This window comes from Lemur catta, chromosome 18 (genome assembly GCF_020740605.2).
Source record: "Lemur catta isolate mLemCat1 chromosome 18, mLemCat1.pri, whole genome shotgun sequence".
Classification (NCBI taxonomy): Eukaryota; Metazoa; Chordata; class Mammalia; order Primates; family Lemuridae; genus Lemur; species Lemur catta.
This window is the reverse complement of record NC_059145.1, coordinates 22303104-22329736: the sequence shown is the minus strand read 5'-3', so window position 1 is coordinate 22329736 and position 26633 is coordinate 22303104. Positions and strand designations below refer to the sequence as shown.

Below are 26633 nucleotides of genomic sequence, written 5' to 3'. Positions count from 1 at the left end.
GTGTGGCAGTCTGCAGAAAATTATCCATTTATAGAGGTGAAAGTTTTTATGGTGATTACTCAAAGCTCTTGTGGTTGCAAGTGACAAAAACTTAAACGAAAATAGTTGCAGCAAAAGGGACTATTTTTTAAGGCAGGAGGGTTTATATATCTGGGAAGTCCAAGGATATCTGACTTCAGGTATGGTTGGAACAAGGAAGTGAAACGATGTTATTGTATTTTTCTCTCTACTTCTTATCTTTGCTTTTTTTCTGTTTCTCTTTGTTGATCTCATCTCATTCTCTCCCATCTTCAATCAGCTTCCCTAAGTGGCCAAGAGTAAGTAGCTCCAGGTTCTCTTCCTCCCAGTATCATGCTTCCAAAGCATCCTTCTTCAGCTGCCCTAGCAAAAAAGTCCCAAAGAGGACTTCTAGTCATGTTGGGGTCCCTGTCCATTCCTAGAGGAATCACTGTGGCTAAGGAAATGGAGCCTTCTCATGCTGGTCAGGATTAGGTCACATACCCACTCCTGTTGGTTGGCAGATGGCACTGTGATGGATAACCCTGCCACATGTAATGGAAAAGAAGTTTTCCTGAAAAAAGAGTAGGATGAGACCAGAGAAAAAGGTGTAGAAGGGAAAATAGCAGCTATCTGTGTGTACCTCAGGGCAACCTCAGCTCAGACCTCGGCACCCCAGAGATCTCTCTGGAAGGTATACTTAGTTGAAGGTTAGTTCAAGGGTCTTGGCTTTCCTGACAGTTTTTTCCCTTCTTCGAGGCTGGTCCCTTAGGTCTGGTAGGTCACTGTTTGATAGAACAAATGATGTAATGGACTGTTTTGTGACACTTCTAAAGAGGTTGCAAGCCGCTGTTCTCACGTGAAGTCTGTGATACCCTTCAGGGGATCAGCAGTCCAAAATTATGCACAGAGTTTTGTTTACATCTGTATTTCCTAAGGAGAGTATCCATAAATTTCCTTGGATTAAAAATCTTCTGCTGAGCCAAAAGATTAAGAAGCCTCCAGTGTTTCTTAATAGGGATACCACTGACATTTGGACAAGAAAATTTATTATTGTGCAAGATGTTTAGTGTCTCTGGCCTATCCTCTGTAAGTGCCTGTAACATCCCCAAGTTGTTAAAACAATCAACCCTGCCTCCCATATTCTGAGCGCTGGTAGTTGAGAACTCAGATGAGATTAGAAACAAGATTGCATGTTCACGTCATATTTTACCTTTCTTCTTTCTCTGGTAGAGAGTTAACGCTTCTTTACTTTTGACATCTAATTTCCAGTAGTCTGTCTATCAAGGAATCTGGGATCCCACATTCATGAACATAAAATGCTCACTTTCTTTTTATTTTAATTGTGATTTTCTTTCTTTCTTTCTTTCTTTCTTTCTTTCTTTCTTTCTTTCTTTCTTTCTTTCTTTCTTTCTTTCTTTCTTTCTTTCTTTCTTTCTTTCTTTCTTTCCCTCCCTCCCTCCCTCCCTCCCTCCTTCCTTCCTTCCTCCTTCCTTCTTTCTTTCTTCCTTTCTACTTTCCCTCCCTTTCCTTTCCCTTCTCCCTTCCCCCTTCCTTTTGACAGAGTCTCACTCTGTCACCCAGGCTAGAGTGCTGTGGCATCAGCCTAGCTTACAGCAACTCCTGGGCTCAAGCCATGCTCCTGCCTTGACCTCCCAGAGTGCTAGGATTACAGGCATGAGCCAGTAGGCCTGTCGTCTTCAGGGGTTGTTCTCAGGTATTCTGTCATATTTTAATAGTTATAGCGGAGGACCTAAAAGCACTATTTCGGGGCTAAATTTAATTATGGGATTTTGGTAATTGCTACTGCAACACAGTGTGCCTCCTGTAGTTTTTCTAAGTCTCCTTGAGATTCCCAGCTCTAAAATCAACCCATGCCACCAGTGCTGTTTTCTGATGTGAAATTAAAATGTTTCATTGTAAGGCAAGAAGTGCAAGCAACTCTTAGGAGGTGCCCAATCATTAGTGTAGCTTCCTAAGAGTTTTCTCCTAGGATGATCATTTAGTTTATTACTTCTGAAAGCACAAACACAAAGATGAGATGTTAGTGTGAAAGCAATATCTTCAAGATCTAATAAAGAACAACCACTGACTGAGCAGCTATTTTATAGAGTACAAATAACTTTCTCTTACATTTGACTTTGCAAAACCTTCTAAAACTGATTTTCCAATCTCCTTTTACAGATGAAGAAATCGAGGCTTCTAGGAATCAAGGGACTTGCTCAAGATTGCACAGCGCTTCTTAGAAAGACTTGAGATTTCAACTCTGAGTCTTACACCTTTAAATGCCACTCTGCAACTCTATCCCGCCTCTCTGACGCCTCAAGACACTTTTAAAAGAAGGTACACATTCTGCTAGAACTAATCAGAGGGAAGGACTGAAAGTACAAATCAGCCATAAAGGAGAGTTTTAAAAAATTCTGTTCCTTAAGTGATGCTGGGAAGCTTAGGAAGTTTGACACTTGTGCGGTTTATGTGCCCTATAACTTCACTCCTGAAATGTTAGGACAATCGCATTTGAACTACCAGCCAACTGAGAAATTAAAAGCAGAGAGCGACGACATTGTTTTGTAACTTTGTGCCTTTTAAAATTAACCGAATCTTTCAAGTACTGCTTTACATTAAAGTAGTTAATTGGATACAGGGGAAAGAAAGCCATTCAGCGGCTGAATAGTCCTGTAAAAGCCCCGCATGAGTTAGTTGCAGAACAGGAACCAATTTCTGCAACAACGTTTTCACTGCAAAGTGCAGGAAAGTTCCTCCACGCTGTTCCAATCCGAGGACAAGGTGATGTGTCGCAGCAGCCTAGGGAAGCATGCGGGTTGATAGAAATCCTTTTATTTATATTTTAAGACAGACTTGAACGCTAAAACTTTTCAGTGCCCAAACCCTTTACTATTTTATTTTTAGAGTAAGCACTTGGCATGCCCTCGCAAACGTCTGGGCTGGGAGGGGGGTGGTGACGGTAGGAGCGCAGGCCGAGCCCGTTCTTATTAATGTTAAATAGCCAAGTCTGTACCCTTGAAGCAAGCGGGGAGAGAGGAGGGAGAGGAGCTGCTGACATTGACAATGAATCCAAACAGGAGTTGCTCTAGCGCTGTCCGCCACGCCGCCTCCCCGCGCTTGGCCTTCTGGGAGTTGTAGTTTTCGCGGGAGCGGCTCCCGCCGCGAGCCGGGATGCCCCGCCAGGGCCGAACTACAGCTCCCAGGCAGCGCCCGGCCGCCGGCCCCTCCCGCCCGGCTGCGAGTGTAAACTCACCGCGCTGGGGCCGGCGGCGGCGGCGCGCGGGCGAGCGGGCTGAGCTGGGCACTGCGCGGGGGCGCACGGCTCGGGGGACCCAGGCCCCGCCACCCTCCCTCCGCCCCCGGGCTCGGTTCTTACTTTCGGGCAGTGGGAGGAAGGGAAGCGAGAGCCATGCAGTCGGAATCCGGGATAGTGCCGGATTTCGAAGTCGGGGAGGAGTTTCATGAAGAGCCCAAAACCTATTACGAACTCAAAAGTCAACCCCTGAAGAGCAGGTGAGTGGTGACAGCTGGAAGGAGGCGCGGCAGACGGCCGCGGGGCACTGCGTCTCCCAGTCTGGGGCGAGGAGAGCCGGTCGTCCGAGCTCTGGGACAAGGACCCCGTGCCCTTGCCCCGGGGCAGAGGGCGAGCTGCCCCCCGCAGCTGGGGGCCGCGCCCGCCCGGCCAGTGCGCTTCTAGGAGGCTCCTACGGAGCGCACTTCGGGGCGCCGGGGGTCGCCGGGGATGGCGCATCCGGGCGCGGGGACCCTCGGCCGGGGATGCCAGCTGCTGAGACTGGGTGGGGGCTGGGGAGCGACCAGGCGCGAGAAGGGGGAGGAGGAGCGCCGCGCTGGGACGCTGTCCCGGTGGGATGAGGGAAATAGAGTTTTTTAGTGAACCCGTTTTCTGAAGATCCCAGCGGGCTGAGGAGGGCTCGGAGAGGGAAAGCTCTGGGTGGGTCGAGATGCGACGTGGGAGGGAAGCAATTAGCTCGCTTGTAGTCGCCTCTTAGGAGTCCGGCCCCTCTGGGAAAACCAGCCCCCAGCCGCCTCCAGGTGAGGTTTGGCTGGGCCCCGCCTGTCACCTCCCAGACCGCTGCTCGCGGGCGCGGGAGGGGCCGCGGCGGGTGGGCGTGTCTCCCAGGCCAGGTTGAGCTCCCTGGAAATAGAGTCCCATTCGCATCCAGGCCTTCTCTGAGCGGGGGGTGGGGGGGTGGGGGGAACCTTGGGCCTGGGGGTTATTGGGAGCGTCCCCTGCTTGGCAGCGACACGTGTTTAATTCGTTGGGGACTTCAAAAACTTTGTAGACGAGGAGTGAAGCTATCTGCTGGTCTGGCGCCCTACAACCTGGAGTGCCCCCTTTCTTTGCTACCCTCTTTTGCCGCCTGCATTCCTGCTTGTCTGTTGGAATGGAACGAGTGTCTTCCTTTCTCATTATCTTCCTGTGTCCACTCGGGATACCTCGCACTTCTCATTTCCAGTGTTTACTAAGAGGGTGACGGTCAGTTGAGGCCGTGATAGCAGGGAAGGGTTTATTTCCCCCATCTCGGCTGTGAGGTGAGATAAGGAAGCATGCAGCCCTGCTCTGCCCACGTCTGACCCTCCCTGCCCTGTCCTTCACTGTGGGCAGGGCCTGGGTGAATGGGCCTGCCTGGTGGAGGAGAAGAGGGTCCAGAAATCAGGGTGAATGAAAAGGGGCAACTGAGTCAGGAAGTGAGGTGGTGTAGTCTTTGCTTCTGGAGAGCACCCTGCTGGTCGTTGCTCTAGTGGGCAGTGGAGCCAGGGTTCTTTCCTTCAGGGCTGTGGCAGGCATCTGAATCCAAGTTGGGGAAGAAAATCTGGGCACAGCAGCCCTACTGACTGCAGTTGCTGAAGCAGCCTCTTTGTAGATGCTTAACACAGATTGGAAGGAAACCTCCTAAGCAGTTAGACGCATAAAACCAGCCTTTAGTTGGTGGTTTTTCTTCATAATGGCTGTTTTGTGTGTGAACATAGATTGTGTGTGTTGGGGGCTGGGGGTTTTGAGTAATAGTGTGTAAAGGGTATTGTTGGTTATGCTCATTGGGGCATTATCTGCATTCGGCTGAAGGGACCAGTGTTTTACTGAGCAGTCTCAGCTTTTGCTTCTATAAGCAAATGCTTACATGGCCAGAATGAGGGAGCGAGTGTGTGTGGAATCCTGAAAGAAATGAATTAACTGGACTGTTTGGAACATTTTTGATGGTAGCTGATACATAACATTAAATGAGTTTGAGAGAGTGAGGAAAATACCATCTGGAAAAACCCAAATGAGTGCCACGAAACTCATGTTGAAGGATGGGGGCCTGTTCTTTATCAAAGTCAGCAAAAATTTCTTGCAAGGGTGAACGTCCTGGGTAGCTAGCTAGCAAGCACGTGTCAGGAAAAAAGTGGGTACGTGGGAAGAAATGGCTTCACACGTTGATGCTAGAAACAGGTGCGGGCCCGAACCAGCGGAAGGCTAAATTAAAAAAGTTGTTGTAAAACTTGTATGTGAAGCAGACACATGCACTTTGAAATAAACCAGTTAAATAAAATCTGTGAGTAAATATATGGAGTTGGCAACATTTCCCTATACTGTTTTCCACAGTTGTCTAATGGTATTGTCATCGACATCTGTTGTGTGATTTTTAAAGGGCTACACATCGTTCGGGGTCTTCTCAGTGCTTTGTTGTCTTAAGTCTTTTTTGGGTGGGGCGCTTCACCTCTTGTATGTCTTGGTTGGAAAAAGTTAAAATTAAAAGGTTAAGAATGCTGTGGCCATTTTGTCTATCACTTGGATTCCTCCAGATTATCTGTTTAAGTTGAAAGTACGTCCAGAATCTGCCCACTTCTCACCAATTCCTCTGCTACCCGTTAGGGCCAAGTCACCATCACCCTTTGCCTAGGTCATTGCAGTAGTCTCTTACCTGGTCTCCTGCTTTCTACCCATGTCTGCTTTCTGTGGATTTTCAAGAGAGCAGCCACAGTGTTCCTCTTAAAACTGGTTCTCAACCAGGGGACGATTTTGTCTCCCGCCCTGGGGTCATTTGGCAGTATCTGGAAACATTTATGATTGTCACAATGGAAGGGGATCTTTACTGACTTCTAGAGGCCAGAAATGCTGCTAAACATTCTACAGAGCACAGGACAGCCCCCACAACAAAGAATTATCTGGCCCCCCAATTGTTAATAGCACTGACATTAAGAAACCCTGTGTTAAACCTTAAGTCAGAGCGTGTCATTCTCTGCTCAGGACTCTCCAATGGCTTCTGGTTTCTCTCAATAAAACTTAAGTTCCTGAAGATGGTACAAGATGGTATCTCTTGCTGTCCCCCTCCTGGCTCCCTCTGCTCCAGCCAGGCTGGTCTCCTCATTGTTCCCGGAAGACTCCAGGCCCTTCCACCTCTGGGCTTTTGTATATTGCACTTGCTGTTCCCTTGGCCTGGAACATTCTTTGCCCAGACAGCCACAACGCTACTCCCCCACCAACTTTGAGTCTTGTTTAAATATCATTCCCATCACCCTGATAGTGTGGCCTTCCTTGACCACCTATTTATAGTTACTATCCCTCTAAAATCTCAGTCTTCCTTGCCCAGCTGTAGTTTTTCCATAGTACTTATGTTATAACCTACCATGTAATTTTCCAATATGTTTATTATGTGTTTCTTCACACTAGACTACAAGCTCCAAGGGAGCAGGGATTTCTGTCTGTTCCTTGTTCACTGTTGTATCCCCAGAGCCTAGAACAGTTTCTCATCCTCCCTGCTATTGACATTTTGGGCCATCTAGATAGTTCTTTGCTGTAGAGCTGTCCTGTGCATTGCAGGATGTTTAGCAGCATCCCTGGCCTCTTCCTGCTAGAGACCAGTACTGCCACCTCCAGCTGTGACAATCGAAAATGTCTCCAGACATTGTCAGAGGTCCCATGGTAGGCAAAATCACCCCCCATTTCAGAACCACTGACCTAGAACAATGCCTGGCACAATAAATATTTGTTTGAATATGTGTTGCTTTGTCCCTTAGTACTGTATCTCACTCAGGGTAAGGTGTTTGATTTTTGTTTTTGCAATCCTTTAAAAATAGATATCTACCAGGCTCTCTCCAAAGAGGAATTTATGTATCCTTCATTGGGACTAAGTCAGATATTCAAGTGTTTGATGAGGAGAGACAAGTTTCATTCTGAACCCAGTCCTTTTTGCCTTCAGGAACCTGAAGTTGCTGGATTTAGGTTATGCAAACCCCATTTTGGTCATATTGATGGGTAAGGCTGTATCCTAGGAAGACACATGCTATGGGAAAAGGTTCTAATGAAGAATTATTTGCACTTTGGTCCTCCCAACAAGGTTTTTAAAACCTTTGTGTGTTCTCCTGGGAATGAGTTCTGAACTTTGGGTGGCAGAGGAAGAGTGCTGAAGATCTGGAGTGAACCCAGAGCTCACACAGGCATAGTCACGGCAGGAAGACAAATGTGGAACTCTTGCGTGAGTTCATCGGAGTGAGGGGTTTCTCTCTAGGCCTTTCAGACCCGGAAACAACATTTTAAAACATGGTAGCATCTTTAAGGCTCAGGGTGCTTTGGTTTGGTGTACTCAGTGCTAAAGTCTGTGGCTTTGTAGTTGCTAATGACCTTTTCCTAGACAGGCTTCAGAATTGGCTTAACTTAATTGCCATTTCTTCTTAACTTTTTAGTACTGTTCAGACAGCTATTATTAAACTTCCTGCAAATTAGAAATGGGAATGAAGTGAGTGTTAGGTTTATCACGGCAGGACAAGATAGAGCAGTGATCCCCAAATGCTGATTCATAGAGAGGTGTGTGAAGTTTTCCCAGGTTTGGGGTGACATGAAAAGACAAAGACTGTTGTGTCACACGCATACTCATGCATGCATATTTGAGTATAAGGCCACTTCCATTTCTTGGACTTATGCTGAGATTTTCCTTCTTGTCATCATATTAAAAAATGCCCTTTCTTTTATGAAATGATAATCCATTCTTGCTAAAACAAAAACTGTGAATCTTTTTTGTTTGGTTTCTGAAAGTTTTCTTAATTTTTCTGGTCTGTCCAACCTGCAGGGAACTACTTGCATAGAGATGAAGACCCTTGTTCTGGCATTGGTGTCTGTCCCTAACTAGCCAGGTGACCTTGGGCAGCCTGGGTGACCTCTAATTTCAGTTTCCTCATCTGGCAAATGGGGCCCTGCCTCCTAGGGGTCTTAGAATATTAACTATGACATTGAGTGTGGGAAAGTGTTAGCAGGGGGCCTGGTACATGGTAAGTGTAAATGTTAGCAGATGTTCTTGTTGTTATTTTCTACATTACTTACCTCTGGGCTCTGGCATCCTGGAAGGTGTTTGCAATTTGGTTGATTGTGGTTATCTTCTCTAAGGCAAGTGTTGTTATGCAATAAAATTCCTTTGATATTAGTAAATTCCTTTTTGCTTTCCTCCTAATGAGGTGTCCAGATAAATTTTTTGCATTTTATATTTTTGATCCAATCCATAACAATTCTTTTATGCTGGCTAAAAAAACCCCTAGCAGTTGTGACATTAGTGCACATATAAAAATTCATATTCAACATGTATTTATTGAGTCCTAGTATGTGCAATTATTACCAATAATGATGGCTAACATTTATTGGGTATGTACTGTATGTCAGCCCATTCTTAGGGTTTTTACATATATAAAATGTACTTAATCTTTGCAATGCCCTCATGAGGTGATCATAATAATAAAAGCAGTAATGATATTAATTATCATTTAAAAAACATTTAACACTTACCTTGTGCTTATTACTATGTGCCAAGCACTACTCTGAATATTTTACTTACATCAACTCAGGTAATTCTCATTTCAACCTTGGGTGTCTGTATTTTTTTTATTCTCAGAAGGAAATTGAGGCATGCCAAGTGGATGGGACCTGGATTTAAACTAAGGTGGTCTAGCTCCAGCCTTGTGCTCTTGTCTTCTAGTCTGTACTGTGCACGATTGTGCAAAATCCAAAGATGCATCTGCTGTGCTTTCTCTAAAACTCCTGGTGGGATGAGGGAAAGAGAACACGTGGATACAGTTAATCATATAAGACAGAATGTGGTCCCTGTTGGGGTGGGGGACAGCAGCAGTGGGAATTTAATAAAGGAAGGCAAGTTGGTGGGGCAGTTTTTTTCATAAGTAGGGATGGGGAGTGTTCTTCAAGGTGAGCAATACTCAAACACGTTTCTTTACAATATTAAATAGAATGCTAGACGCCTTGGAGGGCATAATCCTAGGGTTTAGGGTTTTCGTTTGCCTTTTAAGCTTCTAATCAGACTCCCTGCTCTTCCTCATGGTCTCCAGGCACTTGGTGGCATCTCATGGTGGAGAGACTGGATACACACGGGGAAGTTTAGAGGGAGCCTAGTTTAAGCACTATGGTCAGGGCTTTACCACTTAACTACTGTGTCTGTGTTCAAGATTCTTAACCTCTTGGAGTCTCAATTTCTTTACCTATAAAATGAGATCAATAGAATCCATCCCCTTAGGGTTGGTAGAAGTTTTAAAACTGAGGCAAAAATGTGTAAACATGCTAAGCACAGTGCCTAGCACTGTTAGTAAATGCAATTAATTCCTTTTTTCTAGTAGAATTTTACCACGATGCAATTTTTTTTTGCTCCTCATAATAACAACTAAAACATGAATAGAATCATGTATCTGAAACAAAATAGACGAGATTGAGGTGCCTTCACCTGGCAGGTGTTCAAATCTTATTATGCAGATTTGTTTTGTGGTATGATTAGATGGAACACTTGATTAAAGTGGAATTCTACATATTGGTTTTTTGTGTTATTGGAGATTTCCTTTTCCCAGTTACTACTAATTATAGATTTTATTTAAGTGGATGTATGTTTAATTCCTTTTGAGTTCTGCAGTGCAGTTTGCACAGGCTGATGTTTATATCTGCTCCAGTTGTGCAAGAAGTGGAAAATATCCTTTTTTTAGAACAGATCACATGTGCTTACTGTCAGGAATAGGACCTCAGTGTAAAAAAATGTATCTTGGGACAAATCAAAGTTACTAAATTTCTCCCTCCAACTGCTTTGTTTCAGAACTGGCAGTATCAGGATAAATAAATGGAAAAAAAGTCTCTGGTTAATTTTTTTTTTTGTCATCTTTCACGGACAATAGGCAAGAGTTTTATTTGTTGTGTGTGTGTGAAATAGAACTTGCACTTTGCTGAGGGTTTGTCTAATCAGAATAAATTATAAAAATGTGTTTGACTATACTCCAAGTATGCATTATTGGGAGAAAATAATCAAGGAGGCAGGTCAAAGATATTAAATGCAGTCATCCCAAGCTTTTGATATTGTAAAGACAAGTTTGCAGTTTATAAGGTTTTTGTGAGTCTAGTGAACATTGTGTTCTCTGAGGAAAGGAATCACACCAAGACATAAGTCTGTGTCTTTATTGAGACAAACCAGGTCAAGAAGACCTGCAAGGAGGTCTGTGATCTCTGTGGGAATTTCTCCATTGCCTGTTTCTGTTGCCAACGATTTTGAGAGGAGGCCCAAGTTTGGCTTCTCAGTGGTCAACCCATTTCTCTAGCCTGGTTTTTAGACATGGCTTCCTTAATTTGTTTGTTTCTTCTTTCCCTCCTGTGGCCTTTCATGCATGCTGTGAAGAATAAAGAAGCACACATTCGAAGTGTCTGTGTAAGACATCTGTCCTGAGAGTCACAGTGATGAGGCTCTTACCTCCAAGGGTCAGGCTTTCTGGGGGCTTCTCAAGTGCTGGGCACTGTGTGGGAGGCTCTGCTGTGGCCACAGGGGATCACATGGAGAACTAGACAGGCAAGGTTCCTGCTAGATGGTGCTGGCTTCTTGGAGGTGGGGCACAGTTAATAATGAACCAAATAAAGGAACAAGATAATTTTGGCTAACTGCTATGAAAACTGAACAGGATGTTATCGGTAGAGGGTGATTGTGAAAGAAGGGGGCTTTTTTAGGTTGGATGATCAGGAATGACCTCTTGGAGGAAGTTATTTTGAGGCAAGACCTGAATGTCTGACATAGGTACAAATCTTGGTACTACCACTCACTAGCTCTGTGTCTTTGGAAAAGTTACTCAACATCTCTGAACTTGAATTGCCTCTTCTGTAAAATGGGGTAATAGCCACCTTGTAAGTCTGGTGCAAAGGTAAAAGGTAATGTATACAAAGCTGCTAACATCAGGCTCGATGCTTAGTAGGTGTTTAGGAATACCCATAGGACCGGTTTAAGGTAATATATGAATAATGGAAAAAGAAATACAGACATTAATCTTCATTAGGAGTGTTTATTACTTGATCTTAAGCATTTTCCTAATGTTGAGTGAGTGAGTCAGAGATTCATGTTTGTCTTTATAAACCTAACCCTGGACAAAGAGAGGAGGCGGGTCTTGTGGGTCTTGTTATTTTTATTATCCTTTCTTTGTTCTAGAATCATCCTACTTGATACTGTCTCTTGCTCTGCTTGCTGGTGTTGCCTGAGATTATTCATGTCTGACCATCCTTAGCCTAGGAATGGTTTTTTTTTTTTTTTTTGGCTGGATTTACTTTTTTGGTGTAAAGGAGAGGTCCACCTAACCAAGGATTAAAAAGGAAAGCCTAAGATTGATTTAACAAAATATACACTTCCACCAGGAACAGAGAGCCAGCACCAGAACTCCTGACTCCTAGTCCTGTGTTTCGGTCCTGAGATCACACTTCCTGTCCACTCTGATGTGAAAATGTCAGTGTTGACACAGAAATGAAGAAGAAGAAGCTGTCCTCCCACACTCCACCCCAAGTGTTCAGTAACTTTGACATCCACAGGCAATGGCGTGGTTTTAATTCAACGACTTAAAAAAAATCTTCAAAGCATTTGGATTCCCGTGGCTATTTCTTTGATTCAAGTATACATGGAGTGGTTACTTCAAAAGGGAAAATCTTGGATGACGTGAGAGCAGATATTTTAAATCCAAATGTTATAGGTCTATAGGGGACACTGGTAGAATCCTGTCATATAAGAAGTTGTGGCTCATTGAGCAATTTCAGGAAGGCATCTGTGGTCTTCATCCTCCCCACCCCTGCTTCTTCTCCAAAGTGGGATAACTTGCTGAATCATTCACACACGTTCATCTGTTTTCCCATGTGATCAAGAGCAGCATCGGAAAAGTGGTTGTCCCCACTGTTGGGAGAATGCATGGCTTGTATTTGTAGAATAGGTTTTCTTTCTGGGAAGCTTAACTTGCCTTAATGGGAAGAAAATTTGAGGCAGAGAAGATTCATTTAGCCTGAGGGCTGTGGTTATACATAAAATTATGAAATGACATACAGGAATACTATGTTTACTTTGGTACCTTTACCATAAAATGTTCCTAAATACTAACTGGTTCTAGGAAGCATGGTTTTCAAAACATAGATTTTAAGTTTGTAACTGGAGATTTGGAATTTGTTGAAAGGAAATGCTCAGGGAAATCCTAAAGATGATTTTCTTGTTTATCTCGAGACCTAGTGCAATCCTGGTGAAGTCTATAAGAGCAGCAGTCCCCAACCTTTTTCGCACCTGGGACCAAAAGGTTTGTTTGGTTTCATGGGAGCCAATTTTTCCATGGAGTGGGGGTAGGGGATGATTTATTGATGATTCAAATGCAGTACATTTCTTGTATAGTCAAACCTCTCTGCTAATGATAATCTGTATTTGCAGCTGCTCCCCAGTGCTAGCATCACTGCCTCAGCCCCACCTCATATCATTAGGCATGAGATTCTCGTAAGGAGCACGCATCCTAGATCTCTTGCATGTGCACTTTAGGGATTGTGCTCCTATGAGAATCTAATGCCCCTGCTGATCTGACAGGAGGCGGAGCTTATATGGTGATGTGCTTGCCCACCACTCACCTCCTGCTGTGTGGCTCAGTTCCTAACAGGCCACAGACTGGTACTGGTCTGTGGCCTGGGGGTTGGGGACTGTAGTACTAGAGGACCTCAGTAAGATGTGGCCACGTTGTTCCTCTTGCCTGGGATCTATCCCAAACTGGTGGAGATAGTGATCTGCAATTGAGTCCATGAATTGACACACAGATAGTCAGTGGTCAAATTGTAATAATCCCCTCCATCAAAAAGATTGGGTATATTTTTGTTTTAATTTTTTTAGCTTTCGAAATTTTTCAGCAAAAGATGGAAAGGTATGATTTCAGTGTTAGCTTTGTTCTGTTGTATTACGGAGCCTGCTGGTTGTACCATCTAAATTTAGGATGTTGGCATCTTGGCCAATAGAACCCTTTGCAACTAATTTATAATGCTTTTGACAGAGAATGATTATGAATAAACATTAAAATAGTATTGGCCAGTTAAGGTCATTTACTTTCAAGGGAAGAGGATGACCCCAACTATGCATTCTTGAAAATTCTCTTTATTTATTTTTAAAGGAAGAGTTTACAGTAGCTTATGTGAAACAATCCCTAAAAATATAAGCAGCTGGCAGGTTTCCTGGTGACATTCCAAATAAAAGCTTGCCTGTTTTCTGCAAGGAGGTATGCTTGGAGGGTAACTCGTAAGCGGTTGGCTGCTGGCTTAGGGTGTATTGGACAATCAGTGTGTAGACTTTTTGGAACCACTAATAATATTTTTACATAGGTAAATGCTAGATGAGTAAATGCTAAATGATGGGATCTTAGAGTGCAATTAGATACTCATTATATATGGAAGCTTTAAATCTTTGTTGATTTAGAAATGAATGAGAGGGTTTGATGGTGCTTGCTTGGTTGTAGTATCAAAGTCACTGAAATGCATGATTTAATGGCAGAGAGGTGAACTGCAAGGACAATTAATTGGGTTTTCTTTTTGCGGGTCAGCAATACTACATTGTCACTCTGCTGGCCTTAGGGAATCTTCCTAGTGCATCCCTCTTTCTCACTTTTGGGTTCATATACTTGACATCTTACTAAATAGTTTTCACTGGCAGCCAACTTCCCTTTCCTTACATATTTCTTCAAGTGGGTGCTTTTATTTTGCCTGCTAATAATCTCTTTTCCAAATTCTTATAACAACCCCTTCCATGTGCTCAACCTGTGTAGTTTAATTTCATGGATCCAGAAATGGAAAATTTGATACAGGCCTGGCCACATGTCCTTATCACAGGGGTTGGTTCCAGGGAGGTGCAGGTTGTCTAGCCAAAGAGAATCCCAGGGTTAGCTTGGGTGCTACCACATCACTAATGTAGATCTGATAACTAACTTTCTAGAGGGAACTTTCCTTTTTCTTTTTTTTTAACCAGTGAGAAATTATTATGAATGATTATCTCTGGCCTGACAATACAAGCAGCATCTCTCCCCATGCCTTTTTTTTTTTTTTTTTTTTTTACTAAATGGATTCTGTTCCAGGGAATTTTTCATTCCAAAACAGCAATATAAGAATAATTCAATACGGAGACATCAGATTTATGGTAAAAGCATTAGGGCAGTGGTTCTCAAACTTGAATGTGCGTCAGCATCTCCTGGAAGGCTTATTAAAACTGACTGCTGAGACATACTGACCGCTCTGGCTTCTGATTCGTAGGTCTGGGTAGGGTCTGAGAATTCGCATTTCTAGCAAGTTCTAAGTGATGCTCAGATTGTTGGCTTGGGGGTCACACTTTGAAAACCATTGCAATAAGGTGGTGGTGGTGTGATTTTGACCAATGAACTTGGCATAGAAAGCATTATGTAGAGTTGGGATGCAAACAATGTAGAAGCTTGGGCAGTTTGCTGTCTGGTGACAGAAAACCTAAATTAACCATGGGTTTTTCTTTTAATCAGAAAAGTTTACGGTTAAATAACAGAAAAATCCAACAATAGGGATAACTAGGCCTTCCAACAATAGGATTCTTGGTTGTGTAAATGTGATCTCTGAGTGACTAGAAGTTAACTTAGCTTTACTACCACAAGGAGCCCTGATCCAAAGCTCAAACGGGGTTTGTAGTTTAATCTAGACTCTAGAACTGTGGTGTGGAACTTGAAACATACTGCAGTCACTTGACTGAATGATTTGTTTAAGAAACAGGGTGATGGTGGTTTGGGGCATGTCCACATGACCAAATTGTTTTTCACAAAACTTCTGCAGAAATACGACTGTCAGCCTGTTTTCCTGTCTTAATGAATTCCAGACAGTTTGTAGAGAGTGGGAGCTTCCAAAACAGAGGGGCGGAATGGGATGCAACCAGCCAGCGTCTGTTTCGTCACACACAAGGGTGTCCTGACATAATGGAGTCGTTCCTTGTTTTGAATCTCCCCAAGCCATTCACTTCCCCGAGGGTGAGGTATAGACTGTGAGAGGGAAGGGCCAGCCCAACGTCGTGTCAGACATATAAAGCTGATGGAAAATTTCCGGATTCCTTATTTACTAGGAAATTCAACCTGCTCCTGTGTTTAATCCACTTAGACCCAAGCATCGTGATTGTTTTTTCTTTTGATGCATGCTTGCCTTCTCCAGAGAGAGAATCCTGATGTTCTTATTATAAACCACTAAAGAGTTCTAACTAGTCTCCTAAGTCTGAACTTCAGAGTAAGACAGATTTGAACTTAAATTCCAATTTGTCCACCTCCTTGCTATATGTCTTTGGGCAAATTGTTCTTGTGGCTTCTGTTTCAAAAGAGGGGTAATAGGGGGCAGTGGATAATAATAAGATCTAAGTTATAGGGTGAGGATGTGGATTAAAAGAAATGTGTGGGTACAGTGCTCAGCCCAAGGCCTGGCTCTCGGTTCCCTTCTTCTGGTTACCTCTGTATCCACAGCATCAACAAGTTTGTTGACTTGAAACGGATTTTTAGTTTTAGGCACCTTAGTAAAGAAAAAACAACTTAAAGGCAATCATTGGGAAAAGAACAGAATCCAGAGAAGAGATGGGGTGGGGGCCTACATAATCCTCAAGTTAGATAATCAGCATCAGGATCTTTGGGAGTTGATGCAGGTCAAATAGTGGTGAATGGGGGATGGCTAAGGTATTTAAGGACGGCACGTGCTATTTACATGCAAGGCATTATTTTTGTTGCCAGACAATTTTTATCTTTATCAACATGTTTCCTTTCATCATAATTATAGACTATAGCTAGGTGGAGGAATAAATTATAAGGTGCACTAATTGGGGTTGTACAATGATACTGTGGCAGTGTAGCAGCTCGGCTCTCCTGCTGTCTCAACCTGGACATCTCTCATTCCTAACTGTCATGTTTCAGCCTGGCCTATGGGGACTTCCTGCTTTATCTTTTCACAGCCTCTCTCTGTAGTTATCTTTATCCAGTATAAGGCATAATGCCCTGTATTCTTGAGCCTCAAAAGCTTTGTATCTTTCACTCTTCTAGAATTTTTTTTTTGATAAGAGCAATATATAGCTACTTTAGAGACCAAAATCTAAGTTTTAAGTGTGTCTTTTTCTCCACACTAATATGATAGGTTGCTTGTCTTGATCATCAGTGCTTTCCCTCCTAGCACTTATGGCCAGACTAGTCACTAGAAAGCAGAAAGGGGGATTAGCCCAAGTAGTACCCATCTTTCTTAGGGGAAAAATTCCTGTTGTATTGCACATGTATGTGGATGCCTTCATCAGTTACAGTTTAGTAACTGGATAGCAACTTGCCTGCTTCGTAGGATCAGTGTGAAGATTCAGTGAAGTAATGAGATAATACCAAGTAAAGATGCGGTAGACACCAGCTGCTGCTGCTGGTGTCAAGATTACTGCTACTCCTACTATGGTACAGTTATTGCCAGTCTCCACCAGTTTTTGCAGGTTTGTGCTACTACGGGTGTCATTGCCATTAAAACTTAGGGGTTTGCCTAAGAATGGAAGAAGTAGTTAATCACAGAAACATTTCTGTGTGTGGTGGTGTTGATTCTCCCCTTATTTTGTCACTGTTAAGTAAATGAGTAACAATCTGATTCTCCATAGCTTAAGAAAACTCCAACCATTAGTCAGTTCCCAAATGCTTGGGATATACGCAGGAAGTTTTTAAACCTATAGTAGCATTTGGGTGTAGCCCAGGAATCTTCCAGGCTACTTTCCCTAACTGTCAGCTGTCGTGTACACAGGAATGGGAATGAATTTCATTACTAATTAATGGATATATCTTCTACCAGAATCCAACCATACATTGATACAAACATGGAATTCTCAAGGCAGGGTTCCTATTCCGAGTTTTATAAGGAAAGAGGGGAAAACGAAAGTTCCCCTCTTTCTATGTGAATAAAAGAAGCAAAAGACATGTAGAGCTAGGTGCTTTAGAGTGAGTGCTAACGTGTTCCGAGAAGGAGAGAAGAAAGCCTGAGAAGGATTGGTCAGAAATGGGCGGGTCTGATGGGCTTCTGAGCTCTGCGTGTTAGCGAGAGAACGGGATGAATCTGGTGTGTGGGCTGGAGGTGAGAGTTAGGGCACTCAGAACTCAGGGAAGGGCCAGCTATTGGAGACGGAAAACGTAGTTCTGGATATTTTCAGAGTAGATTTACTTCTCAGGGCATCTAAATAGGTGCACATGAGAGATCTGACTCCCATAGGCATGGTCTGAGAATTATTTTTAGGATCTTCAGGCAGATTTTCTTTGCCTTGTGAGATAAAATAATATTTAATAAATATTTACTGAGCCTACTGTGGAGTCAGGAGATAATGGTAAGAAGGGTCAAACCGGAACCACTGTCGCCTTTGACGAATGGGTGGCTGCTGAGTGGTGGAGTGGACCCCAGATCAAGGCCTCGGGGGAGGTCTTTTTGGGAGAGAAAATAAGCCCGCTTGGTGGTCACATTGGTTACCCTGGGAAAGAAATATATTTTAACTCGTATTCACTGAAAATAGCCTTTAGCCGTCACTTCACTTGAAGGTCTTATTTAAGAAATAATGTGTACTTTAGGAAATCAAGTATTAATATCTTCTTGTTTATAAATAGGCTAATCGGTAATACTTGTTTTATTGTCTTTCGATTCCCACAGGAACAGGGAATTTGTTACTTAACTGAACCTCTCAAGGATCCAGGATACTGACTGTCCAATAAATATTTGTTGTATAAGGAATGACCGAGAAAGATGCAGTATTTCTGGAGTGCCAGGAGGGATCCGTAACTTTTGGGAACTCTGTTAAACTCCTTTAGGAAAACGTGTAAGAGATTTATCTCAACCTACCTTTTAATAGCTATAGGCCCTTGTTAAGTTTTTCTGAGCCTCAGTATCCTTACCTATAAAATGAGGGTAACAATAGTATTTCCTTCTTGGGATAAGTGAGGATTCTAGAAGATAATGTGTAAAATGCCTGGCACATGTAACTCCTTAGTACATTAAATTAATAAGGGTAACTGTTGTTATTAATATTGATCCTAAAGATATACTAAAAATATAATCAATTCTTGTTATCTCTGTTCTATAAAGTCACTACAGACATTGAATTAGCAAATGCTGAACCATTGTCACTAGGGAAATATAGGGTAATTTCCAAAGAGCCTCTGTTCGCAATGTTTTCGTCAACCGATCAATACATAACCTTGTTTTATGTGTGTTTCTGTTTAAAGACATGTTATTTAGTGTATTTTATTGGTTCACTAATATTGAACTCATGGCCAACAGTACTATAACTCATGCCTGAATGAAACTTGTCTAAAACCCGTATTTTCTTGTGAGGCACATCATGGCTTTCTTGCCCATAGGAACAGTAGAGAGCTATGCTTGGGGGCCGTTTGAAATAGTGGAGTCACCAACCAAAAGCACACAAATGCAAAAAACCTAGCACTAACTAGACTGTGAAAGGACACTTGTTCATAGTATGATATGAGAGCTTAAACAAGAAGGCAGACCATCACCTTGTTTGACCTCAGTTAGGATTGTGCTCGTTGGGCTACTCAAATTTCTTGCTGTTCTGCGCATGCCCGCGGCTGCGAAAACACACTGCAAATACTGATTTGGGGGTTGCAAATAAATTTTAGTGAGTAGGTGAATTCGCAAATGGAGCATCCATGAATGATGAGCGTTGACTGTATTAAAGATTGTTTTCTTTAAAGCTTTTCAGGGAACCTGATCTTTCATTTTTGCTAGTTTGTCTTCCAGTAAAAATGACCCATCTCTTTCAGATCTTAAAAGCTGGCTGGGGCTTCACTTTTCAGATATGGTACTTTTTATTTTTATATAGTTTCTGTTGCTCTTGAGGAAGGTAGAGTGTGAGGGTGGGCACCTAGGAAAAGAGCACAGAAAAATTATGGGCCATGGGTGAAGAATCCAGCAGAAAGCAGTAGGATAGCTTAGAATTTCTGGTGTAGGCAGTTTTTGAAGATAACCAGGCCCAGCCTACTCAGGGCCTAGAGGATAAAGGTGATGAGTTTGACTTCTGCATGCATTGGAAATTAGCACATTATAGTTATCAGTGTGGTTGTTATCGTAAACATTAACTGAGTACTTGCTGGGAGTGCTTGGAATTCTTTTAGAAAAAGAGAGAATAGAATTGTCTTCAGTCGCTTTGGTAGTTTCAAGTTGCATAGCAGATAGATCACACAAATAATAACAATGAAGAGAACACAAAGAGAAATAATAACAGCAGCAGTTTGGAACATTGTTTAAAGCCCTCATTATAGGCTGTGCCTTTTGTTAGTGCTTCAGCCTACCTTTTGTATATTTTCATACAGTATCCTTGTGTATTATACTAGTATAAGGAAGGTACCTATATAATTTTTTTCACATTTTTTCCATGTTAAAAATGTCAAGAAGCTGAAACAGCCAGAATTAATAATTAATAATGGGCATGGTGGCTCACACCTGTAATCCTAGCTCTTTGGGAGGCCGAGGCAGGAGGCTCACTTGAGGCCAAGAGTTTGAGACCAGCCTGAGCAGGAGTGAGACCCTGTCTCTACAAAAAATAGAAAAAAAATTAGCTGGGCATGGTGGCACTTGCCTGTAGTCCCAGCTACTTGGGAGGCTGAGGCAGGAGGATCATTCAAGCCCAGGAGTTTGAGGTTGCTGTGAGCTATGATGACACCACTGCACTCTAGCCTGGACAATAGAGCAAGACCCTGTGTCAAAAAAAGGAATCAGATCTAGGTGAATTATAAACATGTTACGATACTTATTATCTACCAGGTGTGGTAGTAAACATTTTAAAGCCTTTATATAGTGTAATTCTAATGTGAGGTAGGTAGGACCCCAGTTTATAAATGAAGAAACTGATGCTTGTTTATCTTCTGTCATTCATCTGTCTTTTGCCACTTGCCTATCTTAAGTCACTCAAACAAGGGTGGAACAAATATTCAAACCGAGGACTGTCTGACTGCAGAGGTCACCCTCTTACCCACCATGCTGCAGTGGTTACCATGTATACTGGGGTTTGGGGGAAAGGCAGGATAGGAAGTGATTAGGGGTGGCAACTCATGTTGATTTTGGAGTGGAAAGAGGACTAGGTTTCTGATGAAGCAAAGACAAAGGGCTCAGGGTGTGGTTGAACATTTGAATCCAAAATAAATAGATATGTCTATTACAGGTGCTCACAGCATGCCTGTCTGCATAGTTCTTTGTTTTCAAAGCTGTTTCTGAAAAAGGAAAAGGGATAGGTGGTGAAGGATCCAAGAAAGGTAGCAAAAGACGGGATGGTGGATACTTAATCATTCACAAGGGTGTGGTGCGTAAGTTGTAGATTTTCCTCATTCCTTATTAAAGGTCTTCTTCGAATGCTGCTATTTGATGACATCAAGCAGTCTTGTCTATACACCCATCCTTGTGTTCTACTACTGAACATGACGTAGCTCCTAACATCTTGATGTTTTTCGCTCATTTCTCTCTTTCTCCCTCTCTTTTTTTCTCCTAACTTGACGTGTTAATTGCTTTTTTTGTGTTGTCTTCATAAAGTTGTAGCCAGTCAGTTTTATTCTGGACTATTTATCTTTGGCATGCCAGAGGTCTTGAAACATCATAATGTTGTGTAATGAGCATAACTTCTGCCTTGACATGTGGGTGTTAAGAGCATTAGTCATTGCAAAGTATTGACTTAAATATTTTCAATAAAAGGATATAATGATCTAACAGAGAAGAAGAAGTTATAAAGATCCTAGTTAATGGCTTTAATGGTGAGCCATATACTTCATGGGTTCTACCAGTGATGAGTTAGAGATTCACAAAATGCATGTAAAAGCATTCTTACTCTTAATTAGTGGGAGAAGGGAAAGACCAACAATTCAGAAAAAGGACTTAATTTTCATACATACCAAGAAAAGTGTAAACCATCCACGTTTCCAGTGATTCTACTCCTGATTTGTTACTTCTCATGTATCTTTACCAGCATGAAATGTTAATGGTTTCCATGAGATATTATCAATAGGGACTCCTGGGCTGCGTCTTAAGCCTGATCAAAAACCCTTAACCTTGTAATGATCTCTTCTTGGAGGACCATCAGGGAATTCTCTGCAACACTATCAGAGAGCCGGGGCTTTCCTGAACTAACAAAGTAGGTCTTTACCTACAGAGTTGATTTTATGAAGAGTTTGGTCAGCATTAGTCATTATGAAACTACGTGCCTGCTGCCCTGTTTATTCTATAGACATCTCCCCATGGCAGAAGATTGAATCCTCATCTCTCTGTCTCTGGGCATCTAAAGATGTTGGAGGTACATTGGTTTACTTCTTGCTGGGGCGTATGTAGTAGGTATTGGTCTTCTGGGAATATGGTCTAGATGAGTGTTTGGTAATCAGTTTAATAGGTTGATGGGCTGTCTTCTTTTCTGGGGCTGGATGTTAACCTAGAGACACTGTGGGCTAACTCTCCTCTTTACTCAGCAATCCTTAGTCATTCTGGTAAACAACTTCTGAGCTAAATACCTTTTCTTCCCTAGAAAGGTTACAAACAAGGAAATAGCTTTCATGTCAGTGTAGGGGACATAAACTGTGTCTATGGATGCTTTTAAAAATTTCTCATCTGGCTATTTTCAAAGGAAATCCAAGTCAAAATATATCACCTATGGGAATCATTTTTAAAATTATTTTCATGATCTAATTAGCAATTAAGACATTTTGGGGACTGGAGGATTTGTGGAGGGGAGATCTGTTTTCATCAGATTTCCTCGCAAAGATTATTGATCTTTAGTCCTGCTATGTACGGTGTTGAATTTATTTACTACGATTATTAACAGAATATATAGATAAGGAGGTTGTTTTGAATGGGAGCCAAGTAACCTGTTGATGTAAAGTCTATTTTACCTTTTATGATTACCATCAAGCACCTCCCTCCTTCCTGGCTGAATTCCCTGTCATTTTAAGTAGGCAGCAATTACTGGTTTGCTAGAGAAGCCGGCTCCTGCTGCCAAGGATCCTGTTAATTATCACTCTGTCTCTAATTTAGCCTTCCTAGTGTTGAGAGAAGGTGCATGTAAGCGTATGGCAGAGCGGCTGCAGTCATATCTTCATAATAATCTCCTTTTTGAGACGGTCCAGTGGATCCAATGTTCAGCCAGGGGGTCGAGGTGGCCCTGGTGAGTGGTTCTAATTCTCTTCTCTTGGTTGTTTGGTCAGTGCAGTTTGGTGTGGTTTCCTTCTCCCTTAGCTTCTGACCCTAGTAAAAGCTAATGGTTGGTGTTTATGTTGGGAATTCATACCTATTCCCGCTCTGTCTCTGAAGTCGAATGGGATGCCCCAAAAATAGTTCAGTGGTTTTCCCACGAGGTATTTTCTCTATCTACAAAAAGGAGACCATGGAATTGACTCTGTGCCTGTTTTCCAGAAAGTAATACAAATGATAACCAAAGTACCTCAGTTTACAGGTTCTTCTGCAGCATGTTTGGTTTTTTTTTTTTTTAAGGATTGTCAATCTTTGTATCATATGGGATCATTGGTTCTCGTCATTCATAAATGGCTAGATCACTTTCTGTTTGTTTTCAGAAATGTTCACTTCACTTGTTTCAGTGACTATTTTTTCAGAAGTTCCACTGGATCATTTGGTTGGGTTTGGAGTGCTTATGCTTCCTTTTCCACTTTTTATGTTATTTTTGGCGGTGTTGGTGTTTGAAGCTGTAGAAGTGATTCACTGCAAAGTGAATTAATTTTCCAGGTTTCCAAATGCCTTTTCCAGTCACCCCCAAATTTCTTTTCCCCCTTTCAGATGATTCTGCAGTTGTCCTTCTGTCATTCTTGCTGGCTCAAATATAAATGCTGATGTCACTGAATTTCTTAAATTACAGCTGGTGGGGATTAACAGAAATTGTAAGAGAATACCACTTCCTCATTTTGCTGTTTTCTTGACTGATTATTGTCCTTTCAAGTCCTATAGGAGCAGGGGGATTTGGAAATAAATTTTTTGTCTGAAAGTTTAAACAGCAGTTTTCATCTTCATTTTTCTGTTGCTCTTCAAAAATACTGTAGTGCTTAGGATGCTACTCTTATGTGCCCTTTATTAACCCCAGACAGAGTTTTCTCACTCCTGATTTTGCACTTTGTCCTGTCTTCTACCCTGGGTGAAGGGTTTTGAATACTTCCCTTAAGTAAGTTTCCTTATATAGAATATTTTTACTCAACAGTTTTTCTCTAACTCCAGACGGTTACTGGTATTAGGTGAAGGGTTGTGATTCATTTATTCCTTTGTTCAGAGCCTTTTGTTCTTTAAAGGAATGCTTAGCTGTGTTCCCATTGTTTTCTTGTTTAGAATCTCAGTGTTATTTGTGACAGTTTTGATTGCTCCACACCCTCTAACAATTAATTTTTCTGGCTTCCTTCTCCGTGTTCTGACACTGGGAATCTGGGCCCCAGGCTTTCTTTGTCACTTGCTTTGTGGTCTGAGTGATGGCTCCATGAACCTTCTCCTGGGAGTTCTCTGGGCTTCTGGGCTGGACGCTGAAGCCACCTGGAAGTGTGCACACAGGATGGCTGAGTGCCCCTGGGCCGTATTGATTGAATTGCAGTCCCGTGGAAACAGAAATAGAAAGGGTTCAGCATTTGCACTTTCCTCTGGTGGCGTTTTTGCTTATTTTGTGTATTTAGAAAAGGTAGCCATATGCAAACTGCTGACTTACTATTTTCCCTGGAATGGAAACCATTTGGATTATTTCAATGAGTTTTAGCTAAGATTTGTTTGTTCACAGTATTAGTTTTGTTTTCTGGTGGCCTGATTAGAATAAGACCAGAATGTGTCTTTTTACTTTATGGAAATGACTGCTACTTGGTGCCTTGGAATTTTGCAAACCAACATGAATTTGAAAAGTCATATGTTTATTCCAGAGTCAAAATAGAAACACTTTAGTGAAAATTTATATAGATATTTCCATCTTGGGTCATTTACTTTCTTTGAAAAAATTTTTTTGACTGAATTATTTAAGATTTCAGAGCAATCTGTTTTCCTGGTTAATTTTTCCACAAATTAATTTCTCTCATTTTAAAAGAGAAAAACAAGATTAAACAGAAGAATTACAGACCAAAATCACATGTAGTATAATATTTGCTGTAAGGTGATGACTGGTTCTTTTCTGTTGTCTTTCATGATAGAGTAGATTTAGTTTAACTGTTAGTGTTAATAGTAAGGTTTGTGTTAGGAATTAAAAATAGAATTTCCTTACTGTAAGAACTATTAACACATTAACTGCCATGGGAGTTGTATTTAACTCACACTGGTTTTGAGCCCTGGGCCTCGTGAAGCCTATGTAACTTACACGTCTCTTCATCTTGGGAACGTTGAGAACTATTTTTCAAGTTGCATATAACTCACACACGGACAATAGTAACAAATAACAAATTTTTCATTAAATCGGAAAGAATCATTTTGTTTTTGAAGTTTTTATTCCATTTTCATAATAAAACACCATGGCCCCAAGGAAAAAAATTTTTTTTTTTTTTTTATTGTGGCAGTCAGTGTTTTAAGCACTGATTTGAGTTCCTGAGGGTAAGTTATGATTGTCTAACCTCTGGAAAATTTTCATTGTAAGATATGTATACAGTTAGCCAACATTTCCTTCTAACATTGCAATGATAAGTTCTTTGAATTGAGACTTTGGGATGGTATAGCTATCTGGAGAATATTTCAAATGCCATTGTGGAATTTTTGGTTAAATGTGAGTTTTAGAAGTTTGATAGATAGAATAGAGAGACGGAAAGAAAGAATAGTTATGAATTGGTTGAATTGCTTGGGATGAAGTATTTTTAAAAAAGTTTTTATATTTATCTAGGAAATGTCACTAAATATAATAAAATAGGAATTTAATAGCTGAAGGGAAGTAGGAATTGGAAACATATCATGAGGTTGTAAGAGGAACTGTGGATTAGGCATTAAATAAACTATAAATTTCACAAGGCTGGTGACCGTGAATGGTTTTCTTCATGATTTTATCCCAGCAAATACCACCATGCTGGACCTAGTAATTCCTCAGTAAATATTGAATGAATGGATATATGTATTGGAAGACCTGGTTGCAGGCCCAGCTGTGCTACATACTAACTATGGGACCCTGGCTGACCATTTATGGGGGATCTGTCTCCTCCTGTGTACAATAAAGGGTAAAGACTGGATCAGGGATGACCATGTGGAACCGTGCTGCTCCTTCCCTCTGCTGCGCCATGGTGAAGATTGCCAGCCATCACCTTGCCCTTTCCTATGAACCCAGGAGGAGCCTTGGGTCCTTCTGAATTCAGTGTACGGGGCTCTGTGCCTCACCATGGATATGAGAGGTGAATCTTCCTTGCTACCTCGTAGTGGTACCTTCTCCGTTTGTTTTTGATACCTCAAGCCCAGTTAATCATGAGCCATAGAAGTAGACAATATTCTCTGAAGTTTGTTGGTCAGCAGGTATTCACTTAAACGATAGTGATGACAACAGCATGCACCATTGTCCCACCATGCAATAATTTTTCTGGTAGATTTAGCATGTATAGGTAGAACTTAATGAATGGGTCTAGATGGTATTCGTCTAATGGAGTAAGATACCAAGAAATCATGAGATTAACAGTTTTTCATGTTTACTCTCCGAAGCCCATTCATCTGCCCGGCTTATGATGACTGAGTACCTACTGTGTGCCAGATACTGTGCTAGTCATAAAATGGCTGGCCCTTAAGACATGGGCTCTGCCTTCTTGTAACTCACGGTGACATAAATATGATGTTAGGTCTGTCCTTTAAGGACAAGAGATGGAGGGGTTGGTTCTTGAGTTCATTATTGAAAGATGACTACCAAGCAAATAAGAGAAAAGCATTCCATGTGGCCCAAGGCACAGAGGCACAGCATAGTGTGGCACCTCTGGGCCAGTGTGAGCGTCTAGCGTGGCTGGAGCATCAGGGAGCGTGGCCGGTTTTACGCATGCTCGGGCTGCCAAATGAAGAATGGGCTGGAGAGTGGCCAGAGCTGGTGTCACAGAGGCCAGTTAGGATGGTTCCAGCTGAACTGTCTTTGTGAGGAACGATGATACGCATGCGCTGCGGAGCCCCGAAGATAGGTTGTGACTGCAAGAGGGCAAAAAACCTCTGTCACGGATTTCAAGGGCAATGAGGACAAAAGTAAGTCTGTGTGCGCACTGCTTACTGGTGACAATAAAGTGATTGCTCGTTCATTCATTCGTCACTTAGTTGGGTGCCTGTTCTGTATCAAGCACTTGGAAAACACAATGTTGAATAAAACAGGCATGGTCTCTGCCTTTAGGGAGACCCAATCAAGCAAACAGACAGTTATAGATTACTGTAG

General features: G+C 42.1%; 1 protein-coding gene across 4 annotated transcripts in view; it reads left to right on the top strand.

Annotated features, from left to right (window-relative positions):
• The first annotated feature begins 3252 nt into the window (after positions 1–3252).
• The window catches only part of MITF (melanocyte inducing transcription factor), a 211479-nt gene continuing 188098 nt past the window's right edge, over positions 3253–26633 (top strand). For 3 of the 4 annotated variants that reach the window (XM_045529645.1, XM_045529642.1, XM_045529646.1), the window contains exon 1: positions 3278–3516. In XM_045529645.1, the coding sequence (XP_045385601.1) occupies positions 3413–3516 (104 nt within the window). In that variant the 5' untranslated portion in view covers positions 3278–3412. Of the gene's footprint in view, positions 3517–26633 lie in introns of all 4 variants that reach the window. The other variant, XM_045529641.1, reaches the window with a different exon arrangement.